Below are 25,979 nucleotides of genomic sequence, written 5' to 3' on the forward strand. Positions count from 1 at the left end.
TCTGTACAGTATACAAATCATTTCTTACGATGGCCCTCCTCGTCTGATAAAAAAAAATGACTCGATCATGCCGATGTTTCTTCAGACGCACACCAAAGTTTCACATCTGTGTAGGAGCACGCCAGCCAAAGAGGAAGGGGACCATATCATCACGTTGCCTGATTTTACTCTGCGTGCGCCGCCGCCGCCGTTCGTTACTGCGCTTTTGACGACACCACGTCGCCCTAAACGAAAAGCCGACGAGCGTGTGTTGTGCAACCAGCAGGCAGCCGCGCATACAGCTTCCTACTCTCTTCCTTTCTCTCTCTCTCTCTCTGTGTATACATTTTGTATGGGCTGTTCCACAGCACAGTGACGTTATAGAGGAGAAAAGGAAGAGAGAGGAGAAAAAAGAAAGAAAACGGAACAAAAAAAAAAATAAAATAAGGAAGAAGAGAAGAAGAAAAAGAGGGGGGGGGGGGAAGAAAAAAAATGGAGAGAGAGAGAGAGAGAGCGCCACTAGTCGCCTACTCGAATACTCAGTCGGCAGCTCGCGCTATGGCCGGTCACTGTTTGAGTTGAGTCCCTGCCCGTCTCCTTTTTTTTTCCCATTTTTTTTTTTTTTTTGTGTGCCGTCCGCCACGCCGTGTGTGTATGTGTGTGTATATGTACTATTTGGTGCTGTGTACATTACGATCTGTATAGTTTAAAAAAGAAAAAGGTTACTCTTCCTCCGGAATTGTGTTGCCAAGTGAAAAAAAATCATGAGCCCTGCGGTTTGATTTTTTGGGAAACAAATTCAGTTTATCTAAAAAAAATAGGATTAGATTTAATTTTTATTTAGAAAAAGAAAGAAATGCATTATTGAGTTGGAAGTGGAGTAGATAGTGGAGTGCGGGCGGGCGGAATGAACAACCCACCACAAACACGACGACCACCACCATCGTCCGGCGAGGACGCCGACGATCGATTCTGCATCTGAAGTGTGCGTGTGTATGTACGGCACGGGTACTACTAGAGTGTGTGTGTATGTGTGTGCTGCTAGAAACAGTGGGAGAGAGAGTGTGTGTGTGTGTGTGTGTGTGTTTTTCTTTCGCTTTGGCGTCGTGTGTGTCTCTATAAGGTTTTATTCCTTTGAATAATTTCCTTTACAGTGCGTGTGTGTGTGTGTGTGTTAAAAGCTGGGCTTAGATAAAAATCGAATGTTGGGCAAACATAGAAAAAAAATTCAATGAGAAGAAGAAGAAAAAAGATTTTTTTTTGAAATAGTAATTTGAAAAAAAAAGACGAACGACAAACACAAAAAAAAAAACAAACATGAATTACAACTTTTTGCTGGCCTGGCATTTATTGAAACTCTCTCGTCCAACTGGCCAGAGTGTGTCAGTGCGCGACAACATGGCCGTCTGATTTTTATCATCCGTGCCATTTTCTTCTTCTGTGTTATGTTTTCTATTTTTTTTTTCACCCTCCTCGGCTGCCAAAAGAAGAGAGAGAGAGAGAGAGAAGAAAAAAAAAAATACAAGTCTCTGCGTATTGAAAATCAATTTTCATTGATTGAATTTTCAAGTATACGCCGGAGTTCTGCAACCCGCATCCTACGGATTGTCATATAGCTACTGAAAATTTCGTATTTATTCCCGATCGTTATCACGACATCTACACGCCAGAAAAGCTCACGATTTTCATGTACCTACCAGTTCTACTGTACTACGCTCTACGCAACGAGGAACCCAAGAGAAAACGGCAACTGGCGGAAAAGAAAAAAAAAACAAAACATCAATACCGAAATTTCTGCCAATTGAATTAAAGGAAAAAAAAGGACAGGTAATTTTTCTTTTTTTTTCCGATTCTCGATATTTGCATGTCTGGGTGTGTCACGCCAGTTTTGGTTGTTCAATGGCCAACGGCGGAGAAGGGGATGTTTCTTTCACATCTATGTAGACGGTTGGGAATTTTTAGTCGTGTCCAACTGGTGTCAATTTTGATTTTCTTTTTTTTTTTTTTGCATTTAGTATCCCCATTCCTCTCACCTTCAAAAGCCTTTTTTTCATTCCTATTGGAGAGAGGGGGTAGGTGACATTTTTTTGTTTTCAATTGTCACGGTACTTCCCCGCGTGTGCGCGGCGGGGAACAATGATAACAATAATGGGGATATTATATCCAGCAGAGAGTAAAACAATGAAAATAAAAAAATGAACGATGTACATAAATACCAGCGGGGCGTTGATAAGTGCTTCTATTTAGAGAAGCGGCACATCTAAATATTGGATCATTGATTTATTGTCCTGCGTCTACGCAGCCGTCAAACTAGGAATCCAAATAAACAATCATTATTACACAGTCTCGTGCATACATTGTGCGTGCAGCACTAATAGAAAAGCAAATGATGAATGAATAATCCAGTATTTGTTCGTCCTTAAAAGTACAATTAAAAAAAAAAACAGACCTCTTGCATTTGTTATTGTTCTATTCGGCATCGGCTGTTTGGAATAATTACCTATATCCGTTCGAGGGAATTTCGTAATTTTCTATTGAAACTACTACGTTTGCATATGGGGCCTTTTTAGTACGGTAGATGTTTTGTTTGTTTTTGTTTTTTTTTTTACTCCAAAGGCTTTTCAAATGTTGAAAGCCAGGGGGGCAACTAGCCGCGTCTTTATCGCTTTCATATTCCTTTTCGCGAAAAGGAAAGAGTTAACTGTTGTAATGTCATTGTTATGTCAGTTCTAATTACCAAACGATTTATCTCTTTGTCAAAAAACCCAGGGAGAGAAAAAAGTAAAGGTTAAGAAATCATTAAAAATCTGTCTGTTTGAATCATTTCGTTGGTTTGCAACGCTGTCGTTTCGTATTTGATCCTCGAAAACATCCCAAACAGAGACATCTTGATATATGTATGTATATATAGCTTTCTCTGTCTATCTGCCTGTCCTTCCCTATGGCGCCTCCATTGTATTTTTAGATCAGACCAGAAGCCGGAGACCGTGAAAAAACTCAAAAAAAAGATCTTTTACCCAAAATATAGATTTAAAAAAAAAAACAAAAAAACAAGCTTAATAAGTATAATAATATGACGAGCTTCCTTTCAACTCCTGTTAATTGGAACTAGAAATACCTGATCCTGGTTGTGACACTCTTAAACAAACAAAAAAAATATATATATATATTTTTCCGTGGTTAAAAGCTGATGTCAAATTCAAATGAGGATGTAAATCTAGTCCGTCAGCATTCCTGTTTTTTATAACACGCAATCTGATGTGATTATTATTACCTTATCAGTTTTCAATCTTTTTTTTTTTTTTCCATGCCAGGTGACAAAGAGATTGGCAGATTGTGTGTGTATTTTATTTTTTCCTGTTTTATCCCTTTGCTCCCGGTTATTTACATTTCTCATTCCCCTGCCTTCACAACAACAACAAAAAAAAAACATCTATCCGAATTTTGCGTAATAACCGGTTTGATTTCTCACAACATTTTTTTCTTTCACATTCCCTCTCTTTTATTCGTTTCGCTAATCAGTCTACCGTTTCTTATTTAGGTGCACCGCAGTGTGCGTAACAAAGACGAACGGGGAACAAGTTTTCTTCAAGTGCTGTGTGCAATAAAAGAAAAACAAACGAGTGGAATAAACAGAGTGGCCGATAAGGGCAGTAGTGCAACATCAGTAGGAAAGCTGGCCACCATCATCATGAAGCACAAGAAGGAGAAGAAAGAGAAGAGCAAAAAGAAAGTGGGCGGCAGCCGGGCGTCTTCCATTTTGACGACAATGCAACGGCATTCGCATCAACATCAACATCAGCAACATTCGAGCTGTGCCTCGTCGGCCGCCTTGCTCGATCAGGCCGCCCTCCAGTCCGCCTATCGATGGGAGAAGCTCTCGCCCGCCGAATTCGAACAATTACAGGATCTCGCTGCTTGTAAGTTATTTTATTTTTATTTCATTTACATTTTGTGTTAGGGGGAGGGGGGGGGAATTCGTTTTTGCCATTTCGGCCTGTTTTTTAAAAACTAATTTTGAGGGTATCGACTGCAAGGCTTTTCATGTGGGTTGATACCACCGCTAGAAAAAATGTTTAAGTTAATTTTATTTTTTCGAAGTTGTATCGTATGCAAATTAAGGATAGGGTTTTCCCGACAATTCAGCGGGTATCTGCATATGTAGAACTACTTCATATTTTTTTACGACTCAAAAATTTTCATGCAAATCACGTTGGGTGGATGGTGGTCACACGCCCCCCAGATAGAAAAAAAAATATAAATAAATCTATATAAATTCGGTAACATAATATCCGTGACGCCATTAGCCGCTGGCCGATGTATAAAAAGACGGGCCGAGTGACGCCATAAAATGTCAGGTGCTGCTTTTGCTCGAAGCTGTTGAAGTTGCGAGCCTCTTGAGCTACATTAAAGAATCGATACGTTGTATGACCGTTACGAGTTTCGTGATCAACAAGGCCAGCCATGCGTTTATGGATTTCACAAGCGAGAAAAATCATTTTTCTTTCTTCTTCTTCCATTTATTTCAGCCATAAACATGAGGAAGTAGAATCTTAAAAATTGGTCGATATATTGCGTGAGCGTGTTTATATATAGGAATCGAGACCGAGCAGTTCCGTTTGATATTGGGCAGAGCAAAAATGTTGCACGAGACGAACATTTTTGACAGGATGGCGAAGGGGAAAGGACCGAAAACAAAAATCGTCTAGAAACGGGAAACGCGAGAGAACCGGATGTAAAAAAAGAAGGGGGGGGGGGAAGATGTGGAAATACGTTGGTTGAAAGTTCATGACGTCACTAAAGGGCTACAGAAAGGGGTGGGGAGAAGCTATGGCGACGGCTTTTCCTTCGCAGGCTTCTCTCTTTTTTTCTTCTTCTTCTTCTTCGCTCTCTGGTAGCGACAGATCGATACCATCCTCTCCCCGTTTGCGCGCTTTGACGTCATAGATGTATACACACAACAGGGCCATGCATTTATATATACACACACACGACATGGTACTCTTGTGTGCGTGTGTGTGTGTGTGTCTCGAAACTAAGAAGAAGAAGAAGAAGAAGAAGAATCGGAGCAGAAAGAAATCAACGGGTCCCGTTTTAAAATCATCTTTTGGCCGTCCCAAGTGTTTGGCTATTTTCAAATGTCGACGCGCATATTGCTTCAGGTGTAGATGATTAGCATAGAGATTTATATTTATTTTTTTTTTTTTGCTAACGATTTTTGAAAGGTTGGCTGTAATGGAGACGGGTTAAAATAGCAGTTGCTAAGGATGTACGAAGAAATAAAAAAAAAAAAAGAGAAGAGACGTTGGGTTCAATTGCTGTAATTATCAGAATTTGATGATGGAAAAAGGCTGGGAAAAAACTGTGCGAGTCACGTCGTCGTCCCGAGTAACTGGCCAAATTGGGTGTGTACATAAGAGGAAAACGTCGAAGGGAAGGGGGGGGGGACAGACGGCCCTTTCTTGTCTATACACAAGACACTACACGCCAGGATGTTCTGTCCGTCACGAAACTTTTGCGCCGGTTTTTGGGATTGTTCCTATAGAAATGAACAATCTCATCACATTGAATCTTATGCAAAAGATCAACTTTCCTTTTTATTTAAAACTACGAAAAAAAGAGAAAAAAAAAATGTTTCCCTACAATAATCTCATTAAAGACGTTGTTCATCTTTTTCTTCAATTTGTTCGATTTTTCTTTTTTTGTCGGTACGCTCGGGTCTGCGTCGCTCTTTTATGCAACCTTAGTGAAATCAATAACTTTTGAAAAAAAAAGAACTCGTGGTTTTTTCATCTTCTTTATGTTTCGTGGCTCACCATTGACTTGGACAATGACCAGAACGTTCTCTTAACAATGTGTCTCTAACATTTCTTTTTTTTTTTTCTTGTTCCACTAGCCGTCCATATTTGGTTACAATTCAATCTTGTCCACCTTTTATTATAAAAAAAAGTGAAAAGCAGTTTGACGTTTGAAAAATATGTGGGACAGAAACATTAATAACCTCGTTTAACTGGTCAGTGTGCTAACCGCTAATCTCAGATTGATCAACAAGGCCTCCCCGTTTGTTTTTTTTTTCTTTAAAATATTCAGAGAACGAACGAAATGTGTTCAAGGTCCTTATTTCAACATTAAGTTAAAAGTTAAAGCGCACAACACAAGGAGGATGTGTTGTTGTTTGGATATACGTGTACAACTGTAGTTGTCTCAAGTCTTTTTTAGATGCGTTCTACTTGTTCTCTTATTCTCTCTCTCTCTCTCTCTCTGGCTCTGTGTTCGTGTTATTGATTTCGGTTGGGAAGTGAAGAGGATGGGAAGGGCGGATAGCTGGGCGGATCGGGGAGGGCATCAGCTAGAAACTTGCGTGCTCCTGCTCTATGTGTATGGTGTACACACATATATATAGTAGACGATGTGTGTGTGTGCTCGGGACGTCGGGGCTGCGGCTGATGGAGATGTCGGAAGACGTGCATGTTGTATATAGACGTTGCCCTGCCTCCTCCGTTTCACGGGAAAGTAAAAAAAAAAAAAAAAAAAAAGGGAAGTAGGAAGAAGGCAGACAGACATGTGAAAAAAAAAGAATCTTTCCTTCCTTCCTTTTCTTTTCTTACTTGCCTTCGTCTGACGGATCTCCGATGGCTCCGATTCGATGGATAGTGCACGTCCCTGCTGCTCCTGTCGCAGAACTGGCGATCTGATCCGTCTTCATCCATCTTTGATTTGTTTTTGTTTCTTCATTTGTGTAAACAACTTTTCCTTTCTTTTTATTGTTATTATTATTTTTTTTAAATTCCCTATCGCCGCTGTTATATTGTTTGCCAACATACAAAAACAAGATAGTACGCACTGATTTCCAGCAGCTATCTAACAACGTAGAGACCAGTCAAATTGGGCGGATTTAAAGAATAACACGCACACATATAAGAAAACAGTTTTTTCTTTACGGTTCACCAAAGGCATTGCCTAATTCTATTGTATAAAAAAACAAACAAACTTGTGAACTAACGGAGAAATATCAAAATGATTATTACATCTGCCCCTCCAATAGATTCTAATAGCCGACAATGATGGGTTTATTATGCCGCTTTCTTTTTGTTTCCATTCTCTCGCCATTGGGAAAACATCGTTTCGTAAACAATTGGCTGCGGGACACGTAAGGATGGACAACGAAGCAGCTGTCAACCGTTACGAGAGTCAACAATCTTTAGCCGGGTCGATGAATGTCGTTTGTCTTCTCAAAAAATTGCGTGTTCGCGTATAGAGACGGCCGGAAACTTTGAACTGTCTGCTTCCATTCTACTTGTGTAATGAGATGATGATTGACCAGTTCCGATTGTTCTGCCCCAAATTGGTCTAAAACAATCCTAGTATTGAATTGAACACACACACGCGAATCTGGAGGGAAATGTTTAAATGATTTTCGTTTATCTCACAGCAGCCATTTTAGACTATTGCTGATGAAAAGGATTTAATGAATTTTGCGTTTTCCAAATTTTCTACGGTCTTTTTCGCTGGGACTGGATCCATTTTGGGAAGAATGGGGAATCTTTTTTCAAGACATGGAACGAAGAGAGAAAGCGAATAAAGAAATGGGATTTTTTTTTTTTTTTTTTTTTTGCTTTTTTGAGAGCCTTGTCTTTCACGCAGTTGGAAAATCCTTTTGTCTACAGATGACTTTGATGAGAGACGAGAAGAAGGAAAAAAAAAGAACGTTGTCGTTTAAAACTCTTGTCTGTGTAAAAAAGAAAGCGAATGTCGCCCAAGGTCTCTTCGCATTCCGCGACGGCAATGATCAAAAAGACAAGCGTCGAGACACGGGCCTTTTACGAAATCTTTTTTTTTTTTTTTTTTTTACACTTGTTAGAAAATTTGACAAGTGCTCGCCACCCTTATCCAAAAACGAATTGCGTGTCTGTTTTTTTTTTTTTTTTTTTTTTTAAATCCAAAGCCAAGGATTCAAATAATAAATCAGCTGTTTGTATATTGGATTATAGATTCGTCCAAGAAATTGAGCGATGTTTTGGCAGAATTCTCCGGCACTGGACCGCTGTCCAAATTCCAGCCAGACGGGGTAAAAAACGATGTCAATTTTCCGATGTATTTAAAGAATAAAAAAACAATTGTCTTTCCTTTTTTTTTGGGGGGGGTGGTCCCATTTCATTTTTTACAGGATATCGACTACGAGGGCTTCAGGCTGTTTATGGACACTTACCTGGAACTGGAAATGCAAGAAGAGCTGTGCAAGAGGCTGTTCTTGTCTTTTGTCAAACGGGCGCCCACCAAGACCGTCTCCAACGTTGAAGGCAAAGTCATCAAGGTAGGTAATAATAAAAACAAAAAAAAAAAAAAAAATACTAAGACGCTTGCGCTTCTCTTCTAACCGGGGCGAAAATAGCTTGAGAAAGTGCGCACAGACGGGCGCGGGACGTCATCGCGCAGTTTCTCAAACGGCGGCAAAGCGGCAAAAAACAGAGAGAAAAAGAGGCATTTAATAAAAATGAGAAAAAATGATGAGCTATTTATGACCCGCCATTTTCGCTGGTGTTTATCTCTTTAGCCGGCCAGCCCGTCTTCAACCAGGATATATAGTATATACGTACAGAAAGATAAGAAAATGTACACTGTTTTTTTTTTTCTTTGGGTTTCAAAAAGAGAATTAACAAACAAAAAAGAAAAAACACAAGAGAGAAAGATGAAGGAAAATGTTTGAAAAGAAAATGACGTTGGCTATTACAAATCTCTAAATGCTAACTATAAAAATGGCGGGCTGTCTGTCTCGCTGGAGCACCTGACTATATTTTGACAGCGGCGCCATGAATCGTTTTAGACATGTTACTTAAAAAAAAAAAAAAAATGTCGTGTCCTTTGATTAAAGACCGCAACTTGTCTACAACCAGTTTTTTTTTGCGCTAGATAACCCCGTAGTGTTTGGCGAAAATAAATTTTAAAAGGCTAGAATTATAAATGATTTTGCATAGATCGCGCCCGCTGCACTGTTTTCCCCTGTTTTTTACAGAGTGTGTCTAACACATGGGCCACGACATCAAACGTGTAAATATGGGACACTTTTATTACCTACTTTTATGCGGGACTGCGCATGCCTCTGGCAACTCTCCTATTCTTTTTCTTTACAATAATTTATTTCACCTTCCAGGCTTAATGCGCTTTATGGGAGCGACTAGGCAAAAAAAAAAAAGAATAATATCGACACGATTTGTTTTTCTATTTTAACTTTTAAATTCATTGAAAGAAAATGTTCGTGTCGAATGGACGCCCTGTTCCCTTTTATATTTTTCCACGAAAAGGGAAGGTGGTGTAGCCCATCGTGAGTTATTCATCGTCAATTGTGCACGCCGGCTGGGCTGCATCGGACGAGATGATCGAGATAAAGCAGCGCTGGCAAAAATATTCATTTTGATTCAACACAAACGAAATGCAATAAAATATCAACTTGGATGTAACCCCCCTGCAAAGAAAGAAAAAAAAGGGGGGGGGCAGTGATATATACGTGCGCCATCCAGATAAATATAGCCGGCACTCGCCCGCGTGAATTCAATTCCCTGTGCAACGGCAGCGCTGTGAACAATGTTGCACCGGCAAAAAGGATATAGTTTATATATATAATAATGCTCCGTGCACAGTACAGAAAGGGAATTCACGTTCGGAAGAGAGAGAGAAAAAAAAAAAAAAAACTCTGCAGCAGCATGCCCTACTAGTATATAAGTGTGTGTGTGTGTGTACGAGGCACATGCACGCACAAACAAACTCTGGGACGTTTCTTCCCTCTTTTATGTGTTCCCCCCTTTTTTTTTCTTTAAAAGAAAGGAAAAAAAAGGGCCTTTTCTTTTTCATTGGGTTTGTTCCTTTAACTACATATCGGGCACTATCAAGCCGGCCGCTCTCGAGAGTTCCGGGGTCCAGCTGCAGAAATACAAACAAGACAAACACGCCCAGGAAATAGGAGACATGTTGGAGAAAGGTTTTTTTTTTTTTTGTATAGTGAATAGAGTGAAAACAAGCCACACATTCCACGGGCATAGGGACATTAACGACCATATTAACTGTGTATAGAAAGTAAACGTTTGGATTATATTTGTTTCCCCCTCCTTCGTTTTTTATATTTCGGATGCCCGATGTACAGAGACAATCGATCGATTAGAATAATGAAGAGTATATAACACATTGAGCTAGAAAAAGGACGAGTCAATACGTGAGTTTATTGGATTTTCACGAAATATAACGAGGGTCTGGATGAAAGTTTATTCTGATTAGCCTAATCGATCATTCTGCGTTTGTTCTGTCTGTAGAAATAAATAAGCAATTAGGCGGACATTTCATGATGGGTAAGCTCTATCTATTTCGACGACATGTGCAAGTGAAAGATCGTTCATTTCCTGCCTCTGCGTTTATAGACGTAAGAGATATAGCCTCAATCAAGCCACGCATTTAGCTCGCTATTTAATAACCAAGAGTTTTTAATTACGTGGTGAGATAATGTCCTTCTCTCTTTTCTTTTTTCTTTTTAAATGCAATTCAAAATGATTATACGTCTTGCGTTAATGATATGCACGTTAATTTTACAGGACATGGCCATGTTGAGCTCTGCGACAGCTTGCGCTCCTATTACTGCTCACAACGCATCCGGCTCTGTCAATAATTTGGCGGCCTTTGGCGAATCTGGCTCAACAACCAGTCCAGCTGGGGCTGCAGCTTGTCCAGCCAGCTGTTCGACTAGCGCTTCCGGCGGAGTTTTGCATACCATCACCACTAGCCTGTCGGAACAAAGCCGACCTCTGCAAGGATTGGCTGAACGCTTTCACGGTCTCACCGAACGGCTGGGCAGCCTTAGCGGCCTCGGTAGCGCTGGACGTAGCACAGAATCAGATGCTCCTAACCGAACGCGGACTGGTAAGTATCTTTAAGGTTGAATGTTTTCTCCCAAAAAAAAATCTTCGGTCCTTGTTTGAGACGTTTGGGTGGAAAAGAGGTTCGAGCCAAGAGCAGAGGGGGGGGGGGGGGGAGAGGAGGAAGAACATTGTTGTTGTTGTTGAGGAAGTTACACGCTTCTGTGAGCCTCTCTAATTCGGCCTTTGGGTTTGCGGAACTGCCAGCGATCGATTGTTGGTGGCTGACACATTTTCCCTCGTGTTCCGGCTTGATCATTGGAGAAAACAAAGAAATCTATTGCACACTTGCCATCTTTGTCGTTTTTAGCCATGTGAATGTTGAAGGAAATTAAGAAGGAAATGTCGTTTTTTTTTTCAATGGAGAAAGATTTCAAGTGGGCCGCCATGTTATCCTGTTTATCTATTTAAATGTGCGCGTCTATTAAATTGACAGGAAGTATCGGCGCTTCAGTTCATCCTACAGTCATGGTCACGCAGCCTGGAACGATGACTGTTGCTGGAGCGGGAGCTGGAGCGTCCTGCTCCAGTGCGGCAACAGCTTCGGCAGGTGCAACATGGGAACGGGCTAGTAACCAATCATCATCGCCCAGCCACAGCCAAATGTCTCGCAATTCATCGCGAAAGTCCAATAATTCCATTCTCGTTTCCAACGGCAAACTGGAATGTAAATTGAAATGAATTTTTATTATTATTTTTCAACACGCCGTTTAAAATCACACGACGGTTCTATGAAATTTAGTGGAAGTGCGGCAGTTGGTGCGGAAGACGAGCCTACTGGACATCAATTCACTCCGGGTCTCGCTCAAGAACGTCATCTGTTACCTGTCTCTGCTGGAGGCTGGCCGTCCTGAAGACAAACTCGAATGTAATCAACTATAAACAAATGAATTTTGATTTTTCCAAAAGTTAATGTGATCTAATTTCATTTTTTTTTAAATTTTCTATTGGCAGTTATGTTTCGGTTATACGACACGGACGGCAATGGTGTATTGGATACTAACGTAAATCACTTTATCGAAATGATTTATTTAACTGTCACGATTTCAAACGTTCTTTTTTCCCCGCAAACAGGAAATGGATTGTATCGTGAATCAAATGATGGCCGTAGCGGAATACCTCGGATGGGACGCCTCCGAATTGAAACCGGTGAGGAAAGACGGGCAATCAAAGACTCTTTTTTTCATGTCGAATTTTGAATCGCAAAAGAAACGTGAGTTGGTTCTTTACTTTCGAATAGATCCTGCAAGAGATGATGACGGAAATTGATTACGACAATGACGGCACCGTCTCGCTGGAAGAGTGGAAACGCGGCGGGATGACGACGATCCCTCTCCTCGTCCTCCTCGGACTCGATTCGGTAAGCAATTTGATTTCTAGATCATGTGCATATCAACGAAATAATGTTTATAATTCATTTTCATTTTACAGAATGTCAAAGAGGACGGCAACCATTTGTGGCGGCTCAAGCACTTTAACCGTCCGGCCTACTGCAACCTCTGCCTCAACATGCTCGTCGGCCTGGGCAAGAAAGGCCTCTGCTGCGTCTGTGAGTAGACCCGTTTTTATTTAAATTTGTGTGTGCGCTGTATTTAATGTTATAGCTGCGCGATGGAGGGGCGAATTACTAATCAACGTGCGAACTAACGAAATTGGCCGCCCGGACGCAGCTTTCAGGGTCCAGTACATTCTGAAATTGTCATTGCGTCGCTGTAAATATATGTCACGGATTACTCATTATGCATTGGCAGCGTAGCAATTTATTGTTCCAAAATTCCCGGCACGTTTGCCTCTTCCCTACTGCCTAAGCCAAGTGGCGCTTAACTTCGAAATCCCATCAAATTTCGAATATTTTACTATTGGCTTTCGGCTTGGGTATTAAACGGATTGGGTTTTTTCGTCATTTTTTCTTTTTTTTTTTTGCCTTTTCGTGACAGTTTGCAAGTACACGGTGCACGAACGATGTGTTCAGCGGGCGCCGGCCTCGTGCATTTGCACCTACGTCAAGTCCAAGAAATCGACTCAAGTGATGGCCCATCACTGGGTTGAAGGCAACTGTAACGCCAAGTGCTCCAAGTGTCGCGGACCCATCAAGTCCTACAACGGCATCACTGGACTCCACTGTCGCTGGTGCCAAATGACGGTGAGTTTTGAACGCGGGAAAAAAAACATTGATTTGTTTGCTAACTGTTTTCGATCTTGATAGTTACACAACCGATGCGCCTCGCAAGTGAAACCCGAATGCACTTTGGGCGAGCACCGAGTGCACATTTTGCCACCCACGTCCATCTGTCCAATCGTTCTTGATCGGCAGGTATCCACATGCCGGGACCGACGATCTCTCACGCGTTCAGAGAGCCATCTACCTATTTCGGAGGTATTTAACAACGACGGTTTATAAACAAGACAATTGGTGGTGACTGACACATTTGGATTAGCAGTCGGGATCGTCGGGATCGCCCATGTCCTTCCAAATCAATCTCCAACCGGGCATGTGTCCTCTTTTGGTCTTCATTAATCCGAAATCGGGTGGCCGGCAAGGAGCGAGAATCCTGCGCAAGTTCCAGTCGCTCCTCAATCCGCGGCAGGTGTACAGTCTCGACCAGGGCGGCTCTCTGGCCGGCCTGCAAATGTTCAAAGATGTCGCCAATTTCAAAGTCATTTGCTGCGGCGGCGACGGCACCGTCGGCTGGCTCCTCGAGACGATGGGTATGAAACCTGTTCATATGTAAAAAAAAAACTGATTGTTGAATGTTTTATTATTTTAAATCTATTTGCTTACAATGGACGGAACAGACAAGGTCCAATTTGTCAATCATCCGCCCATCGGAATCATTCCATTGGGGACGGGCAACGATTTGGCCCGCTGCCTGCGGTGGGGTGGTGGCTACGAAGGCGAGTCCGTCCACAAGATCCTGCGCAAAATCAGCAGGGCAGCGCCCATCATGATGGATCGGTGGCAAATCGAGGTTGTACCCCATCAGCAGGACGAGAACGCCGAGCCATCCGACCAGATTCCCTACACCATTTTCAACAACTACTTTTCCATCGGAGTGGTAAGTTTCCCTTTGCTTCCAACTGTCCAAATTATTATTGTTTTTTTTTATTACAAACGATTTGAATTTAAATTGTAAAACAGGATGCGGCCATTTGCGTGAAATTCCACTCTGAACGGGAAAAGAACCCGGACAAGTTCAACAGCCGCATGAAAAACAAATTGTGGTACTTTGAATTTGCTACGTCCGAGACGTTCACGGCTTCGTGCAAAAACCTGCACGAAGACATTGACATCATGGTAAATTATTGCGCATTTTTTCAATGACCAACTTCGACTAATTGATTCTGCCTTTTCCAGTGCGATGGCGTGTCGTTAGATTTGGCCAACGGTCCATCGCTACAAGGAATTGCTTTACTCAACATCCCGTACACTCACGGCGGATCCAATTTGTGGGGCGACACGTCAGTGAAGAAACGCTCACGACCGGCACCCCTCAGTTTACGGAAGGAGCACGACACCAACAAATCCGAACGGGAATTGTCCAGCAGCAGCTTCAACTTCGTTGATCTCAGTTTGGCCTTGCAAGGTTTTCGTCCGTGATGTGACTCGCTGAACTCTTTTCAAATATCTTTTCGTATTTTTCTAAAAAACAGATATCGGTGACGGGTTGATCGAAGTCATCGGTCTGGAGAATTGCCTTCACATGGGACAGGTCAAAACCGGATTGAGGGCGTCGGGACGCCGTTTGGCCCAGTGTTCCAACATTGTCATCCGCACACGCAAGCGCTTCCCTATGCAGGTCGACGGCGAACCGTGGATGCAGTCACCTTGCACAGTTAGTGTTTTTATTTTTCACGTTCAAAATTTGCATAATTATTTTACTAATTACCTGAGTTTTATTTCCTAATTCATTCGATGGAACAGATTCAAATCACTCAGAAGAATCAAGTGCCCATGTTAATGGCGCCACCGCCATCGAGGAGCAAGGGCCTCTTCAGTTTTCTCAAACGACATTGATTCGACCAAAACCAAAAGAGGTGGATCCTTTTTAACAAGGAAAAAGAAAAGCACAACAACAAAAATCAAACAAGCATAAGCCCTAAAATCCCGTCTCTGACATTGGGAAAGTAGTTAGACTTTCTCGTTTCCTTTACTTAGATTTTTTTTAAATTACGTATTAGACGTGTTGTTGATTGACCAAATTCTGTCAACGGAAGAATTCAAAGCCAAAAAAGCTAAAAAAAAAAAAAAAAAAAGAAAAAATTCTTCCTTTTTTCTATTGGCTCAGTGTTGCCATTGCTCTCCCCTTTAAATAATTCTCTCTTTCATTCTGCTAGGAAAACTCCGATACGGCCAAATTGTTTGATACTATGCTGGTATCGTTTTTATTCGCGCTCTCTTTTTTCATCAAAATGTTTCGTTTGAAAAGTGTTTGTCAGCGTTTGTATTTTTATTGTTTTCGTACTTTCTGCCGCTGTAGACAACAAGCTTGACAAAAGGTTCTTTTCAGGTTCAATTGATCGTTAAAAAACAGGCAGACGTAACGCAAAAAGTCCTCCCAACACAAAAAGTCGATAGAACGTCATGTTAAATATTCGGTGAAGTTATCCATTTTTTTTTTGTTCCTTTTTCGCGTAAGTTTTTGATTTTTTTTTCCCGTTGATGTTAGCCCATTGCGGTTTTCATATATACATAGATGTATATTTTCATGGCAGCGCTATACATCATGTTTTATCGTATAAATACGTTTTACAGCCAGCGCTTTAAAGTCCATCCAAAGATCTAGCGCTCGTCATAAACTGGCAAAAGCAGTTACGTATGTATCTCTTCGTACAGCACGAAAAGACAAGTTCTTCCACTTCAGTTCAGCTTCCCCTCTCATGAATCTCCCTAGAAACAAAAAAAAAAAGATGCATCGTCCGTGTATGCGTGGGAAATGAAAGAAATTTCTTAAAAAGAGAAATAAGAAAAAGGAAAAAAAAAAAAAAAATCGGCATTAATTCGCATCGCCGCCTTGTAAATAGATCCCCATCAAATGATTATTTATTGCGCCAACTTCTTTCACTCTCCGACTCTCTGTCTCCCTCTTTCGCTCTCTTCAATGTGAAGAGAAAATGAAAAAGAATTGACCTGTCTTTTATAAGTGATGGTTTTTAATTCCCTCATTCTTTCTTTTTGATAATATTCCTATTCATTTTTTAAAATATCCCTTCTTTACTCTCCCTGAAGGACGCAGCAACACATTGACAACACAATCACAGATGTTTCATATATGACAAAGCCAAAATCTTCGCGGTATCTCGTTAGTGATTCTCTTCTGCGTTTTTATTAATATTTCAGCAGCTATTCGTTGTCCCTTACTATTGGCTCGCTTATTGACCATCCACCCCTTCCCAGTTCTATTCCTACAACACCGTTTCATTATAAATGATTATTATATCGTTTTTGTGTACTGCATCTCAAACTCCATCCTTCCTTCCTTGTTATTATTACTAAAATTAACATAACTGATTGAAAGAAGAAAAAGAAAACCCACAAAAACAGACAAAAGCGTTTCGTTTGTGCTTGGACAAACTTCAAAAGTCTTCAACATTCCCCTAGTCTTAAGTTTTCCACTCTACGGTATTAATATTATAACCTCCGAAAAAAAAGTATAAATACATTTATCTTACATCAGAGTTTACGTTTTTATGCCTCCCATGGCCATCAACATTCACCTTAGACAACAAAGAAAGAAAAATATACGGTAATGAAATATTCGATGGTCATTGGTTTTACTGACTCATTTTCAAGTGATTGAATTCTATAGCAAGGAACACAACATAAGAATCATTTAGAAATGGTGGCGATAATTTACAACATAACACTTTTACTATGATGGAAATATAAAAAGTAATACAGCCGATATTCGGAGTTCAAACAACAACCATTTCCCGGCATTCGGTTCACATCTAACTTAAAAAGATGTCGGCAGGTGGCGTTGAGAAATTTAGCTCATCACAACAATTTTTAGGCAAAAGGAAATTAGTCTTGATTATTTTTGGATTCTTGAAATATTTACCATTGAAAACGAAAATTTAAACAGACATCCTCTCTTAGATTAGTTTGATTGTTTGGTGAGCAGGGAAGGAACAACGCTGATCCACTCTTGTAAGTAATAAATCACAAAAATCACAAGACCACACAGTGCCTTATATGCAGTACTAAACGACTAAGTTTCGTAGAATACAGTTCAACTTGTCAAAAAAGATGATTTCCGAACCTCCGGCCATCACTCAAGTTCAGGCCGTATATAGTTTCAAAGGAAAAAATAATGATGAGGTTAGATTAATTTTCTCAGAATTTTTTTAATTGTTTCCTCTTTGGAAATGCTTGGCTTAAATTTCTGTGGCTCAAACTGTCTAAAAGAATATTATTTTTTGCTCTATACTCTTAAATGTGTTCTAGCTGAATTTTAAGAAAGGTGATATTATAACTATCACTCAAAAAGAAGAGGGTGGGTGGTGGGAAGGAACATTTGAAGGCAAGACTGGCTGGTTCCCATCAAATTACGTAAAAGATATAGGATTGACTGGTGAGCATTGCGTACAGATTTAGCATCTTGGATTGTTGCCATTTGAATAATCTGCTTTTTTCCACAGGGGCAAAACCACCACCCACCGTTTTTGCTGTAGAAACGGTTCCAGAACAGCAAACAGTCAATCGAAACCTAATCTTAAAAGATATTATAGATTCTGAAAAAAGCTTCATTTCAGAAATTCAGACTTTGATCAAAACGGTACTTACACCTCTAGGAAATTCCGACATGTAATAGAGTTACAGCTGCAACAAGTCCATGCAATAATATTGTTTTCCATTTAACAGTTTGACAGCAGATGAATATAGCAAAATTGTGCGGAATTTACCAGAAATCGTAGACCTTCATTCAACCTTTGTCAGATTGTTAGAAGATTGCTACGAAAAACCCAGTCTAGAGCAACGAGTTGGCAACATCTTCCTTGGCATGGTAAGAATTGGACAATAAGGAATTTCATGATTCTTCTGACTGTTTCACTATGTAGGCTGAAAAAGTAAAGGTGGCTCATACAGAATATTGTAGCAACCATCCCAGGGCCGTTTGTATCCTTGAGACTTATAAGTACTTTTACTGCGTAAAATATCTGAATCGCTATATTGACAAGTTATATGATGGCTTAGGGAAAAGCTGGGTTCCTTTGTAGAGGGCCTTGGTGGACGTAGCCCAGGCTTGGTATTTCTTACTGCCGGCCTCAGTCGTCCGTTTCGACGACTGGAACGATATGGAGGTTGATGGCACCATATTTTTTTATAAAAATAAACATTTGAATTTTACTTTTTCTGAAAAGGGTGTCTACAGGAGCTTGAACGTCACATGGAGGAATTTCATCCAGATAGGGGAGATACTCAACGATCGGTTTTCGTGTACCAAAACATACCTGTACGTTCCTTATTACGTTTAGCTTTAAGATACAAATTATCTCTTTCTTAATTCCCTAGTTACATTGCGCTTCTGTACGTCGTCAAAAAGAGCAAGAACTTGAAGTGTTATGTGGCTCCGTCCGCTGTTGGGAAGGCGATGAGCCACAACGGCTTGGTGAACTACTGTACATGGGCCCTGTCAAAATCACGACAACTATCCCGATTCCAGAAACCAAGGACCGACACTTGGTGCTTTTTAGTCAGTGTTTAATTTTACTCTCAGTTAGCCAGAGATTGTCTGCCTTTGTCTTTGAGGTAAGCTACCCGACATTTATGTTCAAGTTGAACTGAAACCTGCGTTTTCGTGCTTCATTGTTGTTCACAGTTCCTTAATGTTTATCATTAATGAGTAAATCATACTTATCTTTCAGAAAAAGTATAACCTTTCAGGAATGTCTTTAAATATGCAAGATGATACTGAGCTATCTCGCTGTACCTTTGAAATACTAGGTAAGGCGTGTATTTTGACCTTCACTTCGCCATTTTTCTCATGACAAGCCTTGTTTTGCAACCATTAGTTTCAGGATCGGAAAGAGTGCTTGTAAGCTGTCCGTCGAAAGAAGAACGACTTCGCTTGGTCGACTTGCTTCAGAAACAAATTCGCAACCCTGTGATTACATCGTCGTCGGCTTCGACCGTTGCTTGTGTAAGTCGCCCACCATTACGGATGATGACTCGCTATCTGGTTCGTCTGATCAAAGCCGACCTGCTAACTCGCCTACGATTGCGTGAAATACTGGATGGGGGGGAGGCCGAACACGAAAGGCGACTCCTTCTAGGTTGTACCCTCATCAATCCTACCGCTATTGCCGAGAAAGACAACTTGAATCGTTTTCTAAGACAATGCCGGGCAGAGTGTCATTTGTCAACTGGCCAATCAGAGCGGTCCAGCACACAAACACGAAGTCTGTACATTGAGAAGTTCACATTGGGTGTCCCCCTTGTCGTTCACAGCTGGATCCGATCCAGCACCTTCTCTTCTTCCACGTCCAGTACTTCCTCCTCTCCCTCCTCCTCCCCTTTGATCTCGGGAGCAATTAACGGGAAAATGAACTGGCCACGTGAAGGTTTCGGCGGAAGCCTAGATTCTGCTTCTCTTGTGCCATCTAAATCTCCAAAGATTCCCTTCCGTTCCCATTCGCTTCCGCCGTTGGACTTGTGCATTACCCGACACAACCTAAAAGAAGCTTCTGCCGAACGAGCCGAAGGCCCGATTCAGCAACGCTATACCTCAACGACGGTTGATGCTTGGGTCTCAAACTTTTCGTTTGATTCCGGGCTTGCTGACGTGGGAGGAGCTACGCCGTCACGAAGCCGTGATGCCACTGACACTCCGTCAGAACGCGATACCAGCGTCTCTTCACTCGCCTCTCCAGTGTACCGGTCCACACTGTATGCCCACTGGTGGCGAAAAGCGAAAGTTTCTGCTGCCCTTATACTGGCAGAGTCGCCGGCTCTTCCATTTCCTTCTCCCACAGGCAAGGGGGAATGGAATGTACCAGTTGATTTCTTTTTCTTGTTTTGTTGTTTTGGAATCTGCTCACTTATGCAGAGAAGATCACTCGGAAAAGTTGGCGTTGATTGATTGCCTCCCTCCCCCCTATCCTTTTTTCCTACTCCGAAGCCAAGCTCATGCACCATCCCCTACAAATCGCTCTCTTTTATTTATTTTCTAAGCCATTCGATTCGATCAATCAAACCCAGTGCGAGGGCTGATGCTGCTTTAGCTTTCCACAACTTCTCAAAATCGGTTTGCCTTTACACCGAGGAACTCCTCTCTGTGATCTTCCTTCAAAACAATATTCGCCTTGAATTTTAGCATTTTACAATCGCGTATTGCGAGTTTTTAAGCGTTCAATTTTTGAATGTCGAAAAATTCCCGGAGGATGAGCTTCCCGTCTAAATGGACGCACTTGCGCATGGAGCCTGAAGTAGTGAGCGAATATACTAACAGCCCGGATTTTTCGTATAGCATGTATATTTGTGGAATATATACAGAATATGACTTGCAGTATTTAGAAGTCCAGCGGCGTGCTATAGTCTCTTGTTTTCATTCTTCGTTTTATTTTAGACTCTGCTGCAAAATGTTCCACCCTCGAGTTCTATCCAGCCAGCGCATCAGAAGCAAGAAGTGATACGAACATCGAATGCGTTGACGAGCAGAGGCAGCACGCCGGTACAAGCACGCCCACCGGTACAACATACGCTGTCGGGTCCGGCGGGAAGCCAACAGTACCACCAAAACCCGCATTTCTCTCTCGCCTCAGTTGTAAACCCAGTCACCAATAACAGGTGATATATTTAGTGGGGCAAAAAAAAATGCACAAAATTTTATTATGGTAATCTTTTTTTTGGTGTCATAGGGTTTGGACCTACTCCTCTCTCCGTCCATCGCCTCCAATCACGACACGACCTTGTCAAGAAAGAAGTAACAAAAGAGCTATTAACAAGTCTTTAAAAAGAAGAGGTAAGAGCTCTATCAATTTCAAATGCGGTGATTTTAATAGACCTTTTATTTATTTATTTTTTATTTTTAAAGAATTAAATTACGAAGATGACTCACAATTGCTTAAGCTAGTGGAAGCATATTGTAGCTTGACCGCAAGGTCACGTCAAACAGTAAAATCAGGTAATAGTCGTTTAAAGTTGACGATTGTGTAAAACGTAATTGAATTCTGCTACAGCGTTGTTAGAATCACCACAAGTGCTGATTGCCGAAGAGGAGAAAATCATCGTTGAAGAAGTGCAAGGCACTCGGACAGTCATGGAGGAGAGGTACGTTTTATTTTGTAGCAACAGAAAACAGGTTATTTATGGTGACTGAAACAAAGCTAAATTAGACTCATAGGTAGGGAAAACAATTATACAATTAAAATTAACTTTTTTGTTTATCTTTAACATACAGGAGTTTAGTCGATACAGTATATGCATTGCGGGATCAAGTACGTGAGCTGCAAAATCAAGTAACATCCCTAGCTAAGGAAGTTGAGTTACTGAAGAATGTGTAGCCAACCAGATGACGGAATGAACATCAGATAAGATCAATGAGCCTTGGCATGAAGATCGACATTTGGTATTAATAAATTTACTTTTCTATGTTTCTAAAAGAGATTGTTCCAACATAATTTTATCAAAGCCGGGTGGAGGATCGTGCACAAAGCTATCAAAAACAACGTCCAAAACGGCTCCGTCGTCCACTGTAATAAATTTAAGTGTAAATAAATCGTGATTTAATGTGATGATAATATTTTTCACCGTAAACTGCAGGATACACTTGTCCTCTTACATTAGTGAATGGACAATCCAATTTTTGACCATTCAAGTAGAAATTTAGTTCAATGTGATTGTAACTAACACCCTGCAACATAATAAAATGCAATGCTGTAGAATATTTCACCTTACCAGAATTATAAATCTTACTATAGTGTCTCCTTCCTGTGGCAACTGTGTAATGTGATGCATTTCTTCCTTGTTGTGACGAAGGTAACCATCTGAACACATAACCCAAGAATCTGTGTCATTTCCCATTGGAATAGTGTTCAGATCTGCTTTTTCAGAACCAAGCCCAATACCCCAGATACCTAAAAAAATTTGGGGAATAAAATCAGTTCAATGTTGCTGTTTCAACACTGCCTGTCTGCAGCAACCATACCAACCTGACTGTTGCAGCCTCACTTCAAAGTAAGCCTTGTCTTGCATTATCTATATCAACGTACATAATTATTCATCAGATCATACCAACATGAATTCAAACATACAGCTGTATTTCCAAGTGCCCCACCAGTACCACATATTCTTGATCCATCTTTTACTAGCACCACTTCTTGACCTATGAAGCCAATTTATGTTAAAATACTTAGTTTCTATTGTCATAGTTGTAAAAAATTAACACTAAATGGGGGAAATGCAAAAAACATTGAACTTAATTTTAAAGAATTCAACGAATCCTGTACCAATTTGTTGTTGATCTAAGGCTATTGTAGGCTGTTTCTTTATAGGTACTGCAGGAGTTGCAAATCCTAGATCAAGGAAACTGGCACAGCCTCTAAAACAACAAAATATGCTTGCCATTTTTTAAACTATTTTCGTAACACCTAACAGAAAATATTAAGTTTGGGCTGCTTAGCTAAAAAGATCTAACAAAAAAGAGTCAAGATGGAAAACATTTCCTCTACATTTAGAACTGTCATTTTGCCAACATTGCCAGATTTTCCGAACTCTTTTCCTGAACTGCAACTTTAAGATTTTGATTTTCTTCCATTTTAAGTTTTAAATTTTTAGTTTTAAAGCCGTGTGGACATACGTAAGGAATTGACTGATTTCACTCAATGGTCATTTATTCGTTGTAGCACGTTTTAAAATTGCAGGTAACTAGTAATGATTCTCGTTTTCAACCTTGGCAGTGTTTTTATTTTACCTTTGAACAAATTGGTTGGAAAATCGTACGAGATGAAAAATAATTCAAATTGACGGCCATCACAGACACCGGACATTAATTTAACTCAAATATGGCCAATTGATAGAACACTTAGTTTGGTTGTCGAACAGGCAAACACCCATCAAGCGCAATTTCTTAAACATAAAAAATTGCCATATTTAGGCTATTAAAAATACAAAATGCAAATTATGATAGTGCGTCTAAATAATCAAACATTCGAAATAGCAGAAAAGAAACAACAAGGCCGACAATCTGTAGCAAAGCAATCGTTAGGCTGGCGCATAATGCATAAGTTCCATAGGGAGTGTTGCTGGCCTGAAGTTTTTGAACGCATCCCTGTGTGCCCAGAAAAATAATCAATGACAAAATCAACAAAATTTATCTAACCAAAAAATTTTACCTTGGTATAGATGTATTTATTGGTTGTTGTGTCAGATTTCATATGGCGATTATCCTGGCAATCCTGACTCGACGGCTCGATACAACACGATTTTGGTACGGTAAATGCGAGGCTAACTTCTGAATCATTTCGAGAATTCATTTCCGTTTGATTTATACTGTAAGACGATGTCGTCCAGCTCAAAAAGTTGGTGGAACCGCAACATCGGAACTGTATGGATATTGGAAGCATTGCTCAGTCACATTCATTTTGTTTAATAAATAGACCGATTGCCAATACTGATTGTTGAACGATATCAAGAAGGGCCGTTTTGCTAGAATCTTTCCCATAATCGTGCCGAACGATTTGGGCTACCCTTTGCAATGACAGTTGATCTGTTTGGGTAGCTGTTATGTACGTCCAGATTCCGCCAATCAAAAAGAATACCAGTGTGACAAACAATAAGACGATGAACTGTAATTTTAAAAAATTTAAAAGAAAAACGTCTGGCAAATATTTTAAATTTCACCATGTTGGAATAGCAGACGAAAACTTACACTTCCCATTATGGATTTGTTGTGTCGTAAAACCCCGGTGAAGCCAACGACTCCTGCTAGGAGCAACAAAGCCACAGAGACCATCAGCAAGTAGACTCCAGCAGTGCTCGATCTTATGATCTGAAGATAAGTCGTTTTTGACAGGGCCCATAGAGTTGTCCCTACACCAAGGCCTCCAGCTACCTGCAAAAAAAAACAACAAAAAAAAGCAAACAGGTAACTTGCGTGCCTAGACAAAGCTTTTCTTCCCATTTGTCAGCTGTCACAACGTGGCCAGAGAATATTAAGCTCCTTTCCCTAAAACCGTAAAAAGCTGTCAGTAGGAGACAGTCTCCGAAAATTTGACAAAGATGGTTGTTGAAGACTACTTTCTTCGACTAAAAATTTATTAAGTTTTCAGTTTTCTCCGAATAATGTTTTTTACGAGTGAAATCAATTTTGATGGTTCAAAGTTTTTGGTTTTGACGTTCTGGCTACAAGTCCGTATAGGACAGGTATATATATAGCTAACCTTCTAAGGTAACTTTTATTTCTTAAGTTGGTCGGCTCACCTTTATCAGAAATTCATCAGGGATTCTCAAAAGTGATAATAAAACCAGTTTTTTCTTCAATTTCCAGGTAATTTTGTTTTTCTTCTATTCAGTAACAATGGTTTGCCATAGTCACTGAACCGTTCAAAACGAAAAAACCGAACGAAAAACAAAGTTTTTCCTAGCCTGCCGTCATTTTTTGTTTAGTCAGAATTAGTATTTGATTAAGTAAACTCCTCTTGTTGAAAGCTAAGGTTGCCTCGTCAATTTTCCTCATATGCATCAGATATCTCAAACTTCGAACGAGTTACTGTGTTCCCGGAAAAGGCAAGACGTACAAATCGTGGCCAAGTTCACGTAATCGGGGAAATGACGCAATGGCTCAGCAGGCCGTAGATCTGTAACTGATAAATGACAAGTCGTTCTTCTTTTTGGCCTCAAGTTTGGTACCCTAAAAGCGCCCCGGAGTGCGTTATAAATTTTTCATGATTTTCTGAAGCTTATGCCTCAAAAATCGACAGTTTGGACTAGTAACCGTTGATCTTGCCGGTTTCTGCTCGAAGCTGTATTAATTTCATTCGTCCTTCCTAGACTGGTTTCTTGCTATTTTTTATTTTTTATAACTTGAAGACTCACGCATCCTTGAAAAGAGCAGTATTAATATACGAAATGCAGATGTCTGGACAAACCAGTCGTATGTAGATTATGGGGGGAAACGCAAAGAATGTAGTCTCTGTCTATGTAGGCTAATTTTTCATCGTGCAGCTACGTACCTTTGGCCCAACGGCAAGGTTATAAAACTAAGAAAATCAGTGATTAAGAATAATCGACTATTCAAAACGTCAAAGCATTCCGAGTTGTTTTTACCACTAACTGCAAATGCTAGATTATTTTACGTAAAACTTTCTTGCATGCTACTAAATACAAACTTTGCTGATGTCTCCAATAGCCCTTAATTTGCAATTAATTGTTTTGGATATTTACCACAGAAACGGTGCTGATGGATAAAGCAATCCACTTTAAGAAACGATAGCGAACGTTTTCGTCACGGAAACGTCGAACCTGACGTATTGCTGGCCTGTCTATACCACGAAAATATCGCAACAGCAAGGGTGATCCCCGGCCATTTGTATTTGTCTCTGTATCTGTTTCGGAATTCACTTTACGCGCCATCATCGAAATGAGGCAACTAATCGCGGAAAGGGAAAAGGTCGCTCCTTGGCCTTGTCTTATGTCACCACCGCTGTTGTTTCAACTGAGTCTCTTTCGACAGATCAGAATGGCTTTTGAAGAACTGGACAACTTTCTTTGACTAGCAAGGAGGCGGGACTTGTATTTTCGCTTACAGGAAATCTCAGAGACAAAAACGGAAAGTTTTTTTAGGAACAAAAAACGACTGATATATCGCATGGACCATCTCGAGATTAGCTTGACCTTCCAATGGTCTATCGTCTTATTTACTTATAGCCTAGCAAACATTCTCATTAACAAAACCAATCTTCCAGCCCTCTCAATACAAATAGTTAGACTACGTCAGAATATTTGGAACTAAAGTACTACACTTGTGTTTCGATTTGTTTTCCGTTAAACATAAGCAAACAGAATACTTGATGTAAAATCCGTTAAACTCTGTTAAAAAAAAAATCCACAACGATAGAGATATTCTCGAAGTTCCTGTGTAATGAAAATAATCCAGTCAC

General features: G+C 40.5%; 2 protein-coding genes and 1 pseudogene across 2 annotated transcripts; 2 read left to right on the top strand and 1 right to left on the bottom strand.

The window, feature by feature from the left end:
- The first annotated feature begins 836 nt into the window (after positions 1-836).
- LOC130696816 (diacylglycerol kinase beta-like) lies at positions 837-14,906 on the top strand. The gene is made up of 19 exons (XM_057519924.2): positions 837-1,806; positions 3,521-3,899; positions 7,971-8,047; positions 8,147-8,293; positions 10,560-10,884; positions 11,317-11,547; positions 11,623-11,748; positions 11,835-11,884; positions 11,955-12,029; positions 12,121-12,240; positions 12,312-12,429; positions 12,818-13,023; positions 13,087-13,257; positions 13,319-13,589; positions 13,677-13,936; positions 14,020-14,175; positions 14,236-14,464; positions 14,532-14,713; positions 14,803-14,906. Exons 2-19 carry the CDS (start codon positions 3,671-3,673, stop codon positions 14,893-14,895), a joined length of 3,066 nt encoding a protein of 1,021 aa, XP_057375907.1. The 5' UTR covers positions 837-1,806; positions 3,521-3,670; the 3' UTR covers positions 14,896-14,906.
- Positions 14,907-16,846: 1,940 nt separating this feature from the next.
- On the top strand, positions 16,847-21,614 carry LOC130696820 (rho guanine nucleotide exchange factor 7-like). The gene is made up of 16 exons (XM_057519930.2): positions 16,847-17,028; positions 17,103-17,199; positions 17,326-17,452; positions 17,520-17,685; positions 17,743-17,884; positions 17,940-18,016; positions 18,076-18,182; positions 18,243-18,334; positions 18,394-18,630; positions 18,747-18,825; positions 18,894-19,021; positions 20,447-20,667; positions 20,739-20,842; positions 20,915-21,004; positions 21,060-21,150; positions 21,281-21,614. Exons 2-16 carry the CDS (start codon positions 17,128-17,130, stop codon positions 21,381-21,383), a joined length of 1,836 nt encoding a protein of 611 aa, XP_057375913.1. The 5' UTR covers positions 16,847-17,028; positions 17,103-17,127; the 3' UTR covers positions 21,384-21,614.
- LOC130696850 (uncharacterized) lies at positions 21,138-25,588 on the bottom strand (annotated as a pseudogene).
- Between the last annotated feature and the right edge of the window lie 391 nt (positions 25,589-25,979).

The sequence above is a fragment of the Daphnia carinata genome, chromosome 5 (assembly GCF_022539665.2).
Source record: "Daphnia carinata strain CSIRO-1 chromosome 5, CSIRO_AGI_Dcar_HiC_V3, whole genome shotgun sequence".
NCBI classification, from domain to species: Eukaryota; Metazoa; Arthropoda; class Branchiopoda; order Diplostraca; family Daphniidae; genus Daphnia; species Daphnia carinata.